The sequence below is a fragment of the Protopterus annectens genome, chromosome 9.part0 (assembly GCF_019279795.1).
Source record: "Protopterus annectens isolate FY-2018-M chromosome 9.part0, PAN1.0, whole genome shotgun sequence".
In the NCBI taxonomy this organism is placed as follows: domain Eukaryota; kingdom Metazoa; phylum Chordata; order Ceratodontiformes; family Protopteridae; genus Protopterus; species Protopterus annectens.
This window is the reverse complement of record NC_056743.1, coordinates 1,203,782,508-1,203,798,223: the sequence shown is the minus strand read 5'-3', so window position 1 is coordinate 1,203,798,223 and position 15,716 is coordinate 1,203,782,508. Positions and strand designations below refer to the sequence as shown.

At 35.1% G+C, this 15,716-nt stretch overlaps 1 protein-coding gene across 2 annotated transcripts in view; it reads right to left on the bottom strand.

Annotated features, from left to right (window-relative positions):
* The window catches only part of LOC122811939 (zinc finger protein 692-like), a 427,256-nt gene that overhangs the window by 25,434 nt on the left and 386,106 nt on the right, over positions 1-15,716 (bottom strand). For both annotated transcript variants that reach the window (XM_044084123.1, XM_044084124.1), the window contains one exon: positions 5,723-5,822. In XM_044084123.1, coding sequence (XP_043940058.1) covers positions 5,723-5,822 — 100 coding nt within the window. The remainder of the gene's footprint in view (positions 1-5,722; positions 5,823-15,716) is intronic.

Sequence of the window (15,716 nt, the reverse complement as noted above, 5' to 3'; positions counted from 1 at the left end):
TAATGCCGGATATAAATGATGTAAGGTGACCTGTAACAAAACTTACCAGTCTGTCACCCCTTATTACATTGCTGAAAACCAGCAGAATCTACACTATCCAATTGCTAAAAACTTGAAAAATGTCATTTATACGAAATATAGTCATGCTTTATTTCCTTTTAATCCAAGCTTTACTCACAGACCACAGCCTGCTTAAATCATACTATTACCCTTACACTCTCACGTAAGCAGTCTAATAAAAGCTAACATTACAACAATAAACCATCATATAATCTGATCCAGCACCATTGACCTGCTGACTCCAAATTATATATAAACAAAACTAAATATACCAGATATGTACAAACTTTATTACAAACATTTTAACTCCAACAAAATCACCCTAATCTAGGACCTCCCATATATACTATTTATCTTGAGCAATCCTAATACACATTTCTAGAGCAGCCTTACAAGAAAATATATCATATAAATGCCAGGAGTATGCAGAATAAAACAAACTTGCACAGCTGGATTATCTTTCTAAACACCTGATCCAGCAGCAGTAACAAAAATCTTGCTGAAAAGGAGTTTTCCACCCAGTTCGACTCTCCCAGTTGACAAAAGCAATACATTAACATACATATATTAAACACAATTAAAACATATATCCATGATAAATATAGTATAAAAGAAAGCATTTTCGATTGAATACCAACAGACCACAGCATTATTATTCATGCAGGAGTATGACCTGGCATCTGCTATATGGAAGCATACCAAAATACGTAGAAGCATACCAAAATAAGTAAAAACATCCATAACAAAAATTTGGAAGAAATATAACCAAATTCAATAAGGAAATATTATTTTTCTTAAGCATAGCAGCTGGGAGGAATCATTAAAGACTGTGCCTTTGGATGATACAGTATTTAATTTCAGCCAAGCCTTCTTGTCCATATTAAACTCTCTAGCATCTCAATGCAAAAAGAAAAGAATCTGATCTAATCCTGCACCATGGCTTACACCACATAAAAAAAAGTAAAAAAAAAAATGTTAATGCATAACAGAAAAAGCATGGCAAAACTGGCATTGAGGGGGAAAAAAAGGAAAACCTGAAAAAATCATGGCTGATTGGGAAAATAGACGTTTATTTAAGTTGGATTATTACCAACGATTTGTTAGATTTTACGTCCGTTTTGTGGACAACCTATTCCTCATTTGGAGTTTAGGTGAAAGAGAATTGAGGGAGTTTTTACAACAAATCAATGGTTTAACCAGCTACCTGAAATTTACTCTGGATGCCTCTAAACTAAGAGTGTCGTTCTTAGATGTATTTAAAGAGAGAATGCCCACTGGCCTATTGAATACTGGTGTATTTAGAAAAAAAGTGTTATAGAAATGCATTGCTACATAGGTCGAGCATGCATCCTAACTTTGTATTTAGAAATATTATACGAGGACAAGCTATGAGAGTTTCTCGTTTGAATTCATCTGATACAGATTATGCAGATGGGTTGCTAGATCTTAAACAAAAATTCGAAGAGAAGTCATACCAGAAAGGAAGTAGAGGAAAGTTTTTTTAGGAATGGAGATACACAGACAAGGTAGAGCTCACCCTTATTTTGCAACTGATACTAGATCTGAAACTTTAGCCCTAGATCAAGGCAATAATAGAAATCAAGTTACACACAAGATGTACATCAAATTAGGGACGCTTATTTGAAGTTTTGGGATATATTAAAAGCAGACCCTAATATATGTGAGGTAGTAAGCGGGAGACCTAAGTTCACATATAAGAACAGGATTAATTTACATAGGATGTTATGTGACCCTAATAGGTTGCAACATAGGTCTTTAGATGTAGTTAGAAATAATCATACTAGACCTTGTGAAAGATGCAGCTATTGCGAATATATAGATAGTTCAGGTAGTTTTGTACATCCAGTGACCAGACGTTGTTTTGTCTTTCAAGTTCAGGCTAATTGTGATTCCCAACATCTGGTTTATCTTGCCACCTGCTCAGCTTGCCCATCATTTTATGTGGGCAAGACCGATAGAAAATTGAAAGATAGAATAAGAGAGTATGTTTATATTATCAGGGTTAATTCCGATAAGAATGCCTTTCAAAACATGTTAGTGAAACTACATCTGACCATAAGTTCAGATTTCAAGTAATTCAGAGGAATTATACCAACATTAGAAGGGGCGATGTTAGGAATAGAACTGAACAATTTGAGAGTAGATGGATTATTAGATTAAGGGCCGACCGACATTCAGGGTTAAACAGAGTTCCTATTAAACCCATCTTAAAAGGTAGATCGTTAAGGAAATAGATCAGATATTTTTGAACTTTTCCTTTGTTTTAAATGTGTTTATTATACATTTAAGTCATATGGTTGCTGTCTAGATGTACATCTATTATGTTTGAGTTCATTTTTTTGCATACATCTTACAACTGTGTTGTTATTGAAACATGAAAGATAACACTATTTTGTGTGAAATGTTGTGCCATTACAAATATAGCAACGCATATACATTTATGTACAAGTCATTGGAAATTGAAACGTGCATGCAATGGAGTGGTCTTTATATCGGGGTTATTTATTGAGCTTCACCTAGTTGAAAAATATTTTTAGTCTTTTTAAGCTTTTTTAGCTGATTTGGTATTTATATTTTGACTTTATATCGCAGCTGACATTATTGTACAGTGGGTATATTATTTTGATTTGTTGAGATAGTTTAATTTTAGTGTTTATGTAAATGTTTATTTAAATGTTTCACATTTTATTATTCTCAATTACATGAGTACATTGATTTTAATTGATAAAACGGAAGTGAAGTCACTACTGAATAGAGTATAAAAACACAGCATTAAAAGTGCTATATAACTGGCCTGAGGAAGCCTTTATGGTGAAAGCACTTGCCTTTTTATGTATTAATAAATCGGATTGTTTTATCTCAGTCTGGAATCTTTATCCTTGGTGAAGTGAAGACTGCAGAGTTTGGGTTGAGCTTTATTATTCTTTGGAGTGAGCAAGGACTTTTGTTTTGAACTGACAATTTAGAGCATATTGCTCTGCCATCTCCGTTTGTTGTTTTATTGCTTTGCTAATCGTTTGGAGAATTTTTCACACGGCAGCTATTTGGTTTATACTTTTAAATGTATGTTATTTCCTTACATAAAGGTGGCAAATTACGTGAAGTAAACTACAGATTAATATAGCCATCCTGTTTCCTCTGTCTAATGTACTCAAAATGTGTTCAAATAAAGTTGATCATTTACCTCTGAGAATTACTTTCCACAACACAGTACAGAATACGCTCTCACAAAAAGCAGCATTACTAACTTTCACAAACTATACTCCAGACTGTCATAACCAAATTGAAATGCTTGCATCCATATTTTTAGACCTGTCAAAAACCTAGTTTCACATATTGTACCATTACATAACTCAAGGAACTTTCCACATCCTATACTATTACATAATTCAAGGAACTAGGCCCAACGAGCAATACAAGCAGTTGGTGCGAAAGTTACACTGGGCTGATGAGGTACCAACTCCACAACAATCAGGCATTTCATTTTAATTATACATATTTGTTGACAGAGTGAGCCACAGGATTCAGTATTAAGGCCTTTATTCTAATATATTTATAAATAAAATACAGTCTATCATCCAGCAAATCTAATCCAACTTGAAGGCAACACTAATATATGCTCTGCCAACATGACTTAACAGCATTCCTTTACAAAAAACTTAAAATGTTGAACAATGTAAACTACTCCTAAATCCAAAGAAAGCTAAAGTAATGGGATTTGCACCCCCAACCCCCCCAAAAAAGCCTACTGCAACTTACTCATTTGGTACAAAATACAAAAACTACTAGGAATTACAATCATTTGTAGATTAAGATTTTATCAGCACATCCAATGTGCAATTCAAAAAAAATCTAAGCATTAACCAGAAGCAGTTAACAAAATAAGCTCAAACCTATCTCCCCTTGTATCCTATATGTGCCGCGCTGATTTTTACTGACCTACAGTCATGTTAGCTAGTTAAAATGGAAAAATATTGTAATAAAACTGCAAAGTTTTCTGGTAACCATATTAACTGACAGCTCACTCCCTTAACTTGCTGAATCTACTAGGCCTTTTCTCATAGAAAGACTGCCCAAAAAAAACACTATACCCCAGACATATTACCTGGCACTGTCCAGTTCTAGTACACTCCCAAAAAAAACTGCACTCACTAAACCAACACCTAACACTCACTCAAAAATGTGAGAAGTCAGATTAGTGATCTATTTGTTGTATACAGTGCTAAATGTGAAACTCAGTCACAGAAGAAATCAAATACTTCATCTAATCTACAATTTAAAATCTCTTTCAAGACATACCTGTCAAGCAAATGGTCCCACACTTGTAACAGCTCCATTAATAAAACCCCTTATTATTCTAAACCTTGTCCCATCTATAATTTAAATTCCAATGAAATTATGCTTATCAATATAACAATAATGAAGTTGGTACAAGTATATTACTAACTCCCCACCTCATGTAATCAATTATACTACAAAATTCACAGTTACAATTGTAGTCACCTGGTTATGGGTCTCAAGTGGACAAGTGCTTGTATAGAATATGTATATACCTTACCTGCTGCCTATGTGCTATTACTGTGGCAGGATGTACATACACTGCAAAATAATCCTGAATGTTGTATTGATGCATGAGTTTTACATGCTATATATGCTATGTTCTTTGGCTGTATACGAGTTTAATATGCTTTAACTCTAAATACTACAGAGTGTATGTAGTAAGATCACCTGTTAAGTCATAAAATCCTGAGTTGTGTGGTATACTTCTACTGTTAGCTCATTCATATGTATGTAATGTTGAGTTCTTCCTGGGTCTCTGCTGAAATGGAGCTTTGCCCAGTTGGACATTCCTGGTAAAGAAAAGCAAACAAATACGTATTGTGTTTGACAAAGGTACTGACCCACCACATGTAAGCTGCAGCTATGCCCACACATGGTAGAAATTAACTTTAAAATCCTAGCCCTCTTCACATTGCTAGCCATACATGTATGATAGTATTCTAACAAGGTCAGTTAGCATTAAGATACTTCATCTTAACCATACCATCAACATCGGCTAGTTCTAAACGTATTTCCACAAAATCCACATCATTAATAAAACTCCAATTCCAATTATTAAAGACATTGCTGGGCACTATGGGTAGTAATGAAACCTTGAATAAATGTATGAATGAATGCCTCAAAGCACAATGTTATTAATGCATGTATCCTGGGCACTCCTCAAGGACTTAAGAGGTACCTCTCAAATGTAGTAGTGCAAAGTATTACAACAGTCGGCCATTAATCCTCCTGGGAATCCAAACAAATACATTGAATAAAAAATGCTATGCAACTCAATCAAATCAAAATAGCATGAAAACACTGCTTTTGATATAGGGCATTTCATCTACTAACTGAACATGAATGATTGGAGATCGCCTGAGCATAGTTTCTTGTTACCAGGGAGATGTGTGAATCAGTCTAGGTGATAAAAGTGAAAGCCAACATAGCAAGCTAAGGATAAACATGAGGACTACCACAAGAGGTTAAAGGTACCTCCAAAAGCAAGCAAACCATATATCAGGGTTTTCACCCCTAAGTACTTGTTCTTTTAAGGCAAAAATTAATAAAACTGGCCTTGATCTGTCATAATGAAACTCACTGAAGTGGCTTTTCTCCTGTGTGGATCCGACGGTGTATGACCAAATTGCTGCTCGTTCTGAAGGCCCGGGCACAAAATTCACAGATGTAATCCCGTTTGTCTAAATAAAAAAAAAATTCCTATGAAGGAGAAATTGGCGTACAAGCATATTTTCATTTAGGAAAGCAAAACTGGATCCAGCAGAGAAATACTTTCAGCTTATATAACTTTAGCATGCCTGCAACCTTACAACACTGAATAAATTAAAACATTTAAAACTTTGCTTAAAGGTTAAGGGGAAAAAAACAAGAAAATAATGGTATGTCAAAACTAACATTTTAAAATGTACAAGTGCAGCAATTCATATGAATACGGAAAAGGACAAAGAAAGAAGGCACAGATGACAAGTTAGAACACCATAAACAAAGGACTCATACCCTGATTTCTCTAATCACACAGCCCCCTGTCAGAACAGCAAGCAATGAAAAGTACAAAAGCTGCAATGGGCCCAAATAGACCCTCCTCCTCTTATTTTCATTAATGTCAAATAGTGCCTTTTGGTCAGTACCTGGAAAAAAGGAAAAGGAAAAACTATTTTATGCAAGTGCTGTGACAAATTTCTACTGCTGGGTAGTTTTAACTGAACTTTTGAACTGTAGCCTGAATAATTTGCACAAGGTTACCTATACATATATTTTAAGGAATTATTTTCTGTAAATTGCTGAATTACATCTACCGCACACTTTACTTATTCTGCTCATCAGTTAGTTCTTTTGTTCCTCTGTGCTATTAACTCAAAAGTAAAGGAATCCCTGGGCTTTAAAACCCTGCCAATTATGGTTTAGAAAATTCTGGACATTATAATTCCTAGCACATGTATGCCAATTCCCTGAAGTCATGCATCTATGGATATAGCTACAAATATATATGTGGTTCTGTGAAGCAGAACACTGTAGTCTGAGCATATACCACCCTGGCACTGCATAGTCTACTTAAAACAAGTGGGTAGCAATCATCTCAGGACATGAGCAATCATATTTCTTAAACTATAGAAATAAATGTTATAGTAAACAAAAGTATTCCAGCCAAGAGACTTCAGGTTAATAATGCATCTCCGTGTTTCAGTTGCCTTCTACAATGCTCACAAAATGTTGCTGACAAAACTCTAATTTTTGTAACTTACCAAACCAAAAAAATATATATAAACAGTCCATACGGGACACATTGAAAGAATTTGAAACTATACTAAAAATTTGTGCTATTAGTTAAGCTAGGGGTAGGTGGAAACAGGGTTCCCTCATTCAGCATACTTCTACTTCGAGTCAGATTTTTTTCTCTATCTAGTACTGTCAATATTTTAGGTTAAAGGTGTAAAACCTGGGAAAGGTTTCAAATTATCATGGTTAAAGATAAACAGATTTTGTAGGCTAGATGTCTGCTAAATAGAAATAGTCTCAGTCACCTTATAAAGAATCATAACATTATGTATTAGTTACCTGAAATAAGATCAAATAGTTAGCATTTTTAATGACTCTACATTATACTTTCAGTAAAAGATGCAAGTATTTAAAAGCAAATTTATTTTTGATTTCATACATAATTTTCTTGTAAAAGTCTTGGTGTAATCATCATTTTAAGGAATCTATTTACAGAAGCAGTACATTTTTACCAAGGTGAGACAGGTTACCCCTATTAACAGTGCACATTAAAAACTTGTCATTGTTATAGTACAGTGTATACCACTGTTAGAGAATTATCTTTTCAAAGCAATGTAAATACCTAATACCAAACGTTCATTCTTGCATACTGTGCAATCCCCATGCATGGTGCACTTACTATATCAACAACGATTACTATTAAACATTTTATAGGTTTATATAATATTAATAAACTAGCTTCATGTTAGACAATGCCTACATTTAACTTTCAAAAATCTGCCTTTAAGCATGTAAATCCAAATATCCAAATCTGTTCTATCTTGTCAGAGTCTCAAGAGTGATTTAACATTGCACTTAAACACTGAAAATACACAAATTAATTAACTACAACCTAATGTAATATTAGGACTAAACTAATAGCCATATTTTTATTTTAATTTTATTACAAATATTGAACATCCTAGGTACTTGATTTCATGTCAATATCTTCTTCAAATTCAATAACAGAACTGCATCTGACCACTTTAAGCACTAAAGAGCAATACTTATTATATTTACCCAAGCATGAACTGGTTTAGGAATATCCATTTTTATGGGGGCATAAAATGAAGTATTTAGAAGTATGGATTAAAAAGGATTCTAGTGTGGTAGCCAAGGATATGTGAGAAACGACTAAACAAAAAGGCAAGAAAATGGAAGCTTTGTTACATGGATAAGATACAAGCAGTTAAAATATTTTGAGTTCCTTTAGTCTTGTACAGAGGTCAGGCATATTTTTATCAACCAGAGGAAAAGTTGTGAATAGGAATTAATAAAGAGCTGAAGGACTTTAGCTGGGAGGGGGAGACGGCAGGAGTGAAGTGGGATAACGTGATTCTTCCAGTAGAACAGGGTGGATTGGGATTATCCAGTTTGAAGGGGTATTTCAGAGCTACACAGTCAAGACTCCTATACATAGCACAAGCAGAAAACTATAATTCAAAGTGGAAAGGGATGATGAAACAGGGGAAGCTCAAGAAACAAGGAGAGACTGGGAATTTAGATCCAGGCCTTTAAGAATAACAATAATCATACAGAATATTATATCTATAAAGTAGCAAAAAATATTCTAAGAACTAAACCAACATGGGAATGGAGAAAAGAGATTCTGCCTATGGGAAGGACTGCAATTAGGGATACAGACTGTAGGCAAGAGGGGGCTGGAATTTATTGGAGAAAACTGGCAAAGGAACCAAAGTATTGGGAGCAAATAACTAGAGAGGGAAATATGATAGAAAAAAAGACGCCAAGAATTTATTTGGACTGCAGGTTAGAGATCATCTTCCCTATCAGGGATTCATAGAGTACAGGCAAAGAGAAAGACATAGGGGGTTCTAAATGGAAGACCAGCACTGGTAAAGTTTTTAACAGAATCAAGAACAGAAGCTACCATTAAAAAAGGAATAATTAGTAGACCATATAAAATATTGCATGATAAGTATAAGAATCAATCAGAGGTGGTAAGAAAGGATTAGGAAGAGAGACTGGACAAGCAATTCACAAAAACAATGGGAGGCTACATCTCCCAAATATGCAACAAAATCTAGAAAATTTAGGATTTTGCCTGAAAATGTTTCCATAGATTTTTATAGCCCAAGTATACTTCAGACAATATTTCCTCAGGCAGACAGCAAAATGTTGGAGGTGTTAAAGGGAAGAAAGAGGTAATTGGGAACATATTTTCTGTGAGCGTGGTGAAATGGCGGACTTTAAGGACTCCCTGTGGGATCCACTGTTGGAGATGGTACGTGGGCAGATTGGTCTGATGAGAGAGATGATTTTTCTGATCTAGGATACAGAAGTGGAATTGCCTAGACATGGTAAGGCCTTGCTGTGTCTAATAATGGTGACTGCCAAAAAAGTAATTACTAGAAAATGGAAATCAAACTCTAAACCATGTACACTGGAAGTAGTGAATACAGTAATAGAAATAAAACTGGAGGCAAGATCTTTAGAAAAGGGTAGGAACAAACTACTTGGGAAAAATAGGAATTGTGGGAACAATGGAGGAATGAGGTTTAAAAGGTGGCAGGACTTAAGAGGTAAGCAATGTTTGAATGAGAGATTGGGTAGATAAGTGATGTATAATGTTTGAAACTGGGAGTGTGTCAGTATGGATTGTGATGTAAAATGCTTGCAACCAGGATTGTCAGTGTGATTTGTTTTCATTTATATAACATTGTAAAATTGCCTATGTAGTAAGTAATGTTTACTAAAAATGTTTCTTGTTTAAAAAAGGCAGGAATTGAATAATTTATGTAATGTTACTTAGGTTATATGATAAATAGCAATATATGTGAAGTATAATTGCTATGTCAATATAGTTTGATTACTTTTATATGAATGTAAATCTGCCTATGTCACAAGTGGTAATTCAATAAAGCCGTTTGGGAAAATAAAGAAAGCAATGCTTATTATTACACCAGCTTAACAAAAACATCTCTATACAGATGATAAATTCTCGTCCAGTTGTAAGATTTAACATATTATTCAACTCATCTGTGTACTTAAGCAGCTATATGCATTCCCAAAATAAATACTGCGGAGGACCTTTTTCTGAACCCTCACATATCCAACATATGCCTCTTGTCTTGCAACACACTTTTTTGATGTCTTGCAGGACTATAGAAATACTTGTGTAAAGATTGCCATGAAAAAGTTCTACATTTTCTCAATGTGGTTGCATATCTAGAATTAAGACGTTTCTCTCCACTGATCTTCTGCAATATCTGTATTCATTCCATGATATATTTACCTTTGTACTACACTGTCTTCTCAAATCTAATATTACTCTGTATGCTCTATTACTCTTTTCTAGTTTGCCATTTCTTTTCTGGCCTAAATTATAAAAATAATTTTTAACAACTATAAACACACAAGAAGTCAGTTTAACACTCTTTCTGTTCAGATAGATCAATTTATTTTTATTTTGTTCAGGAACTTTACGAAACATTTACGCTAAAATTAAAACAAAAATACTGTACTAAAACACCAAAACAAAGTATCTTGATACAAAAGACAATAAAATAAAGCAGAGTTCAGTTTTTTCCTACATCTTGCTTTATCCAAATCAGGACCAAAGGCAGCATTAGCCTATCCCTGTAAGCAATGTTTGCGAGATGGGAAACAATCCTGACCTTGACATCACCACTGCACAGACGCACACCTAGGAGCAATCTGTGCATTACCAATTTATCTATTCACATGTCATTAGAAAGGATAGTCTCCCCATCATTATGTAAAAACCTATGCAGTCACAGAAAAGACATGCAAATTCTGCACAGAAAGCAAGATACAAACTAAGCCAGAGAATCAAGTCATATTAATGCAAGACAGTAAAATGTTCAGCTGAACCTACACTATGGTGTACAATGAAACCTGAATCCTGAGTTACCAGTGACAATAAGAAAAGCTCCGAGCAGAGTCCTACTGAAGCAATGAAAACAGGAGGAAATTAATGTTAATCTAGATGAATACAGTCAACAAAATCAGTCTTGTGCTGTCTTTCAACATTCAGTATGACTTTTGTTTTCCAAAGATACTACTGTACCAGGTGTGGATTAAGTTCTGCATCCTCAGAACAGAGCTACATTTTGGCTATATTTCTGCATTTCTCCTCCAGTTGTGGCTGAAAATGATCCATTATGGCCAGTTCATCTACCCACTTAAAAGAATAAAGAAATCTCAGCAAGATCCATTAGTTTGTACTTGTGAAGTCTGAGATAAGCAGTTACATGGATGCATAACATGCCCTAAAGCATGATGAAAGGATTTTACTAGAATCAGAAATGTGACAAGACACAGCTGGGTGAAGTACTCACAACAATAAAAGACTGAAGTGTACCTGCCTTCACAGTAACTGTATGGTAATAAAGCTCTCATTAAGCACCTCAACTTGGCAAACATGTTTTATATCGGTAGTAATGAGTCAAATGTGATGCAGTCCAAGAGTGCTGACAGGTTACATAGACCTTCAGTTCAAAATATGAAACCACCACAGCTAGTAAACTATGCATAAACTTTTTCAAAACCATGTCAAATGAGAGGCTTCCAACATGGCTGCACAATAAGTAACAACTTAATTTCAGCTCTCCCAGTTTGAAAAACTCAGTACAGACCGTGAATTTATCTTTTTGGGTAATATCAGTAGCTGGCTAGTAAGTGCACTGCTTGGATATCAGCAAAAAAAAAAAAAAAAAAAAAAAAAAGAAATTCAGAGAACCTGTAAGAAATGGATTACAAAAGCTTAGGAGAACATTGGCTGGGAAGAGTCAAGTAGCTATTCAGCAAAAAGTAGATCAAGCTCAAAGACTGGTGTAAGACATGACTTCCCGTAATCTGGAAGAAAAAAATAAGTCAAATGTGCTCAGAGCTGATTAAAATAAATGAAAGAGTATATCAACGCAAATAACAAAAGGGTGGAAAAAATGGAAGATGAGCTGATAAAACTGCAAAAATCAGAGACTGAAATGAAGAAAAGCCTGGCTGAGTATGAGCCTGCTCAAGAGAGGTTTCAAAAAACAGTAAAATTAGAGGACAGAGCACAGAGAAAATCTGAGATGATCTGTTTACCAGAGAAATTAGAAGAAACAAACGATTAGTTTTATGAAGGCACAAATAAGCAATTGGGCTGGTATTCACAGCAGGAACTGTAAATTGAAAAGGCAGTGTGTGGGTGTGTGTGTGTGTGTGTGTGTGTGTGTGTGTGTGTGTGTGTGTGTGTGTGTGTGTGCTCCAAATCTGGCCATGAGAAAGCAGCCAAGACCATTAGGAAAGATGCAATCCTACCAGCAGAATGAGTTGATTTTGATAAAACTGTGAAAGAATGACAGAGTATTAAAGTGGGAAACAAAATGTTTGTGGAAAATGATTACTCGGGTACACTAGACAGAAGTAAATTTATTCCAGCAATCGGGGAATGTCGAGAAGCAGGTGCAAGACTCAAACTGCTGAATCCAGCTATTTTCAGAATATTTTTTCTGGAAGGTCAAAGTCATTCTTTGATGCAGAACATGTTAAGGATGAAATACAAAAGTCTGTGAAACAAAAAGCGTGCTAACAAAACAGAAGTGGATTCTTATTATTCTGATAAAAGCATATCACGAGACTAGCCAATTAAATATTTTCCAATGTTCCAAAGGAAAATGCTTGGGAGACCGATTAAAAAAACTGGCTAGAAGAACTAGGAATACAACTGGAAATGAACCAGCGACTATATTTGGAAGATGGCAGAACAGGAAGAAAACCATCAGCAAAACAGCATAAGAAAATTTGATTTTTTTTTTGCACAGGAGAATGACTGTATTAAGCCCCTTATTGTGATTTAATAAAAAGTTTTAAGGTGAAGCAAATAAAAGAACACCGAATATAATGAATACTGAATAGTGTTTCCCTTTTAGCACACAAATGTTTACAGTGTAATATATGTAGTGGAACAACTTTGTATCTGGTTCTTATGTTTCTGATAAGTGGACAATAAAACAGAATACATCTTTCTTTCAATGGCTAGAATATAATGTTTTCTGAAAGCGTTTAAGTTTTCTTCATCTGGGAGAGAAACAAAGATAAGGCAAAAGCAGAAAGCACTTGGTGGAAGCAGAAGCACAGGCTGCATCATGCATCTTAGAATGTATAACCTTCATTATAGCTTAATTCAAGCCTATGAGTGTAGCCGTCAATCTGGGACAATTGTTCCTATTAGGAGAGTTGAACTTCATTCTGGGACAAAGAAAAAGGGGAGTACTTATATTAACTGCGACAGAAGCTCCAATAGCAATAGGACAGGAAAAAAAAAAAAAGCTAACAATGGTTGAAAAGGGAGGAAGATTATTATACTGCCATGTATTTAAATTCCACCTAAAACTGCTACAATGGAGCTTAAGAAAATTTTGGGAGAAATTATCAGCTTTCAGCGTGGATTACTTATAGGTGGGAAATGGAATTTGATTGGCAACAGTGAGCCCATTTCTGGGGGACACAGAAGGGAAAATGTAACAAAAGAGGGTAGCCTTTTGAAGAAACTTATGAAAATATGTGGTATGAAGGATGTGAATTCAGTAGAAGTTCAGAGAGAATTTACATATTATTCCCCAAGGTACAAAAACTAGGCTAGACAGAAATTACATAGACACATATGCTTTTAATTGAAAGTTTTGATATACATCCAATAACCACTTCAAATCACATGCCAATAAATAAAAATGCAGGGTAATTAAATAGAAAATGATATATAGGTGCTTACCCACCTATATGTTAAAAAGGGAGGAATTTAAGGAATAGTTAGTAGAAATTATTCAGGAGTTAAAGATTAAAATTTCTACTGAAAGTATAGCTAGGAAGTGGGATAAATTTAAAGGAGTTGAAAAATATGGTGGAAATAAAAGGAAAAAAAGAGATATGGTTAAGTAGTAAGAATTATTTAGAGGCCCTGACAATGGTTGACATATTGCAGAACAGGGGGAATCTTAACAGGCACAATTGCAAGGAGCTAAATAGAAAATAAGGGACTACCTCAATATGCATATGTTTACAGAAAGGATTGCCGTCAACTGTTTTTCTTTTTGATAATTAACTTTCTGACAAAGACTTGTACTTAATTTTGGTTTTAGCAACTATTTTAAGTTCATATTCAGCTTTGGGCTTCCTAAAGATTCCCATAAGATACTTTCCAGTCTGCTTAAGTGTGTTTTTAAGGTATGTAGAGAGATCTCTTGCAAGTAATTTATTTCTCGTTACATAACACATTTACATACGTATTCCGCCACAGGGATTAGTTTTTAAATCTCTCATGTTTACTGTGGACAAGGATTGCCCTATTTAACTAAGTTGTGAAGACTGTTTTACGGAACGCAAGGTTACCCCTTATTTCCATGTCTGCTTGCACTGTATTTTTTTAAACATTTCATTTTCAAAACGTTACATAGTTGCGTGTACATTAATAGAAAAGAAAGCAACTCCACTCTGGCTACAACAATTACAAACTGGCATTTGCGTGTACATTAATAGAAAAGAAAGCAACTCCACTCTGGCTACAACAATTACAAACTGGCATTAAGTGGGTTTCAGAAGCAAAAGGAAGCAAAAATGTCCATTTCTGCTCAAGATATACTGATATATTTCATAAAGCAAGAATAGTACTTGGGTTTCATATTCATGTGTTTGGTTAGGTTTGGTACTTTTCCAGAGTAGAAGCTTAATAAAACAAAGACAACCACAGCTGCAGTAAGCTATAAGCTTTCACTGAGTTTAAGAATTCAATTCATTTTATGGGAGATCGCTCATATACACTATTTGGGAATCTGGCTGAGGAACTCTCGTGGTATTACAAGCATGAACACAGAACTGAAGAAAATGTTGAAAGAGTTGGGAAATAGAAAATGACAGGCTTGGAACCGATTCAGAGGATAACAGGCACAGTATATATTCCAGTCTTTTCTGGCAGACACGCCAAGTTCTTTTTTAAAAGAAATTATGAATATAGTGCAAGATTTTATTTGAGGTAAAGGTAAAGCATGTATTTCCTGGCAGAATTTGACACTGTCTACAGAGGTAGGAAAATTGAATGTTCCAGATTACTTACACCATAAGCAGAAGGTAATGTATTTTGTTAATTATCTATAGCTATGAGGCAGAGAAAAATGTTCACAAATATGACATGCATCCATCAGGTGAATTTTGATAAGTGTCCTGGCTTATTACAGTATGAGGAAGGATCCTTGTGATGAAGAATGCAGTGGGGATGTTAAAGAATATTCCAGGAACTCAAGGGAACAACCCTTTACTCATGGAGGATACAGAGATGGACAAAGGCAGGGAGGGTCTACAATTATGGAAGGAAATAAGGACTAATTTTAATTTGGAGAGTTTTTATGGATAGGATCTAATTAGAAAATTTCATCTCAAGCCCTGCAAGAGTTTGGTTTGCATATTTTGAATGAATATGAAACTACGTCAGGAAATGCAAGGCTAACATACATTATTGAACATGGGCTTCAGGAAGCGGTGGTAGTGCTGTGGTAGCATTGTCACCTCACAGTAAGATGCTGCCAGTTCAATTCTCAGCTAGAGCGTCTTCTGCGTGGAGACATGCGTGAATGGGCGTACCTTCGTTGAAGGTTGTGCATCAGGGCTGGTAACTCTGCACGTAAAAATCAACCAATCATTAGCGGACCGGAGTTCCGCTGTGGTGACCCCTAACTGGGAAAAGCCGAAAGACTCATAGTAAGTAACATCTTCAAGCTCGGTCATTTTTGTGAATGGATGGTGAAGGAGATTGCCAAATGGTGAAAGGTTTGATTAGTCAGGCATTTAAAGCCTTA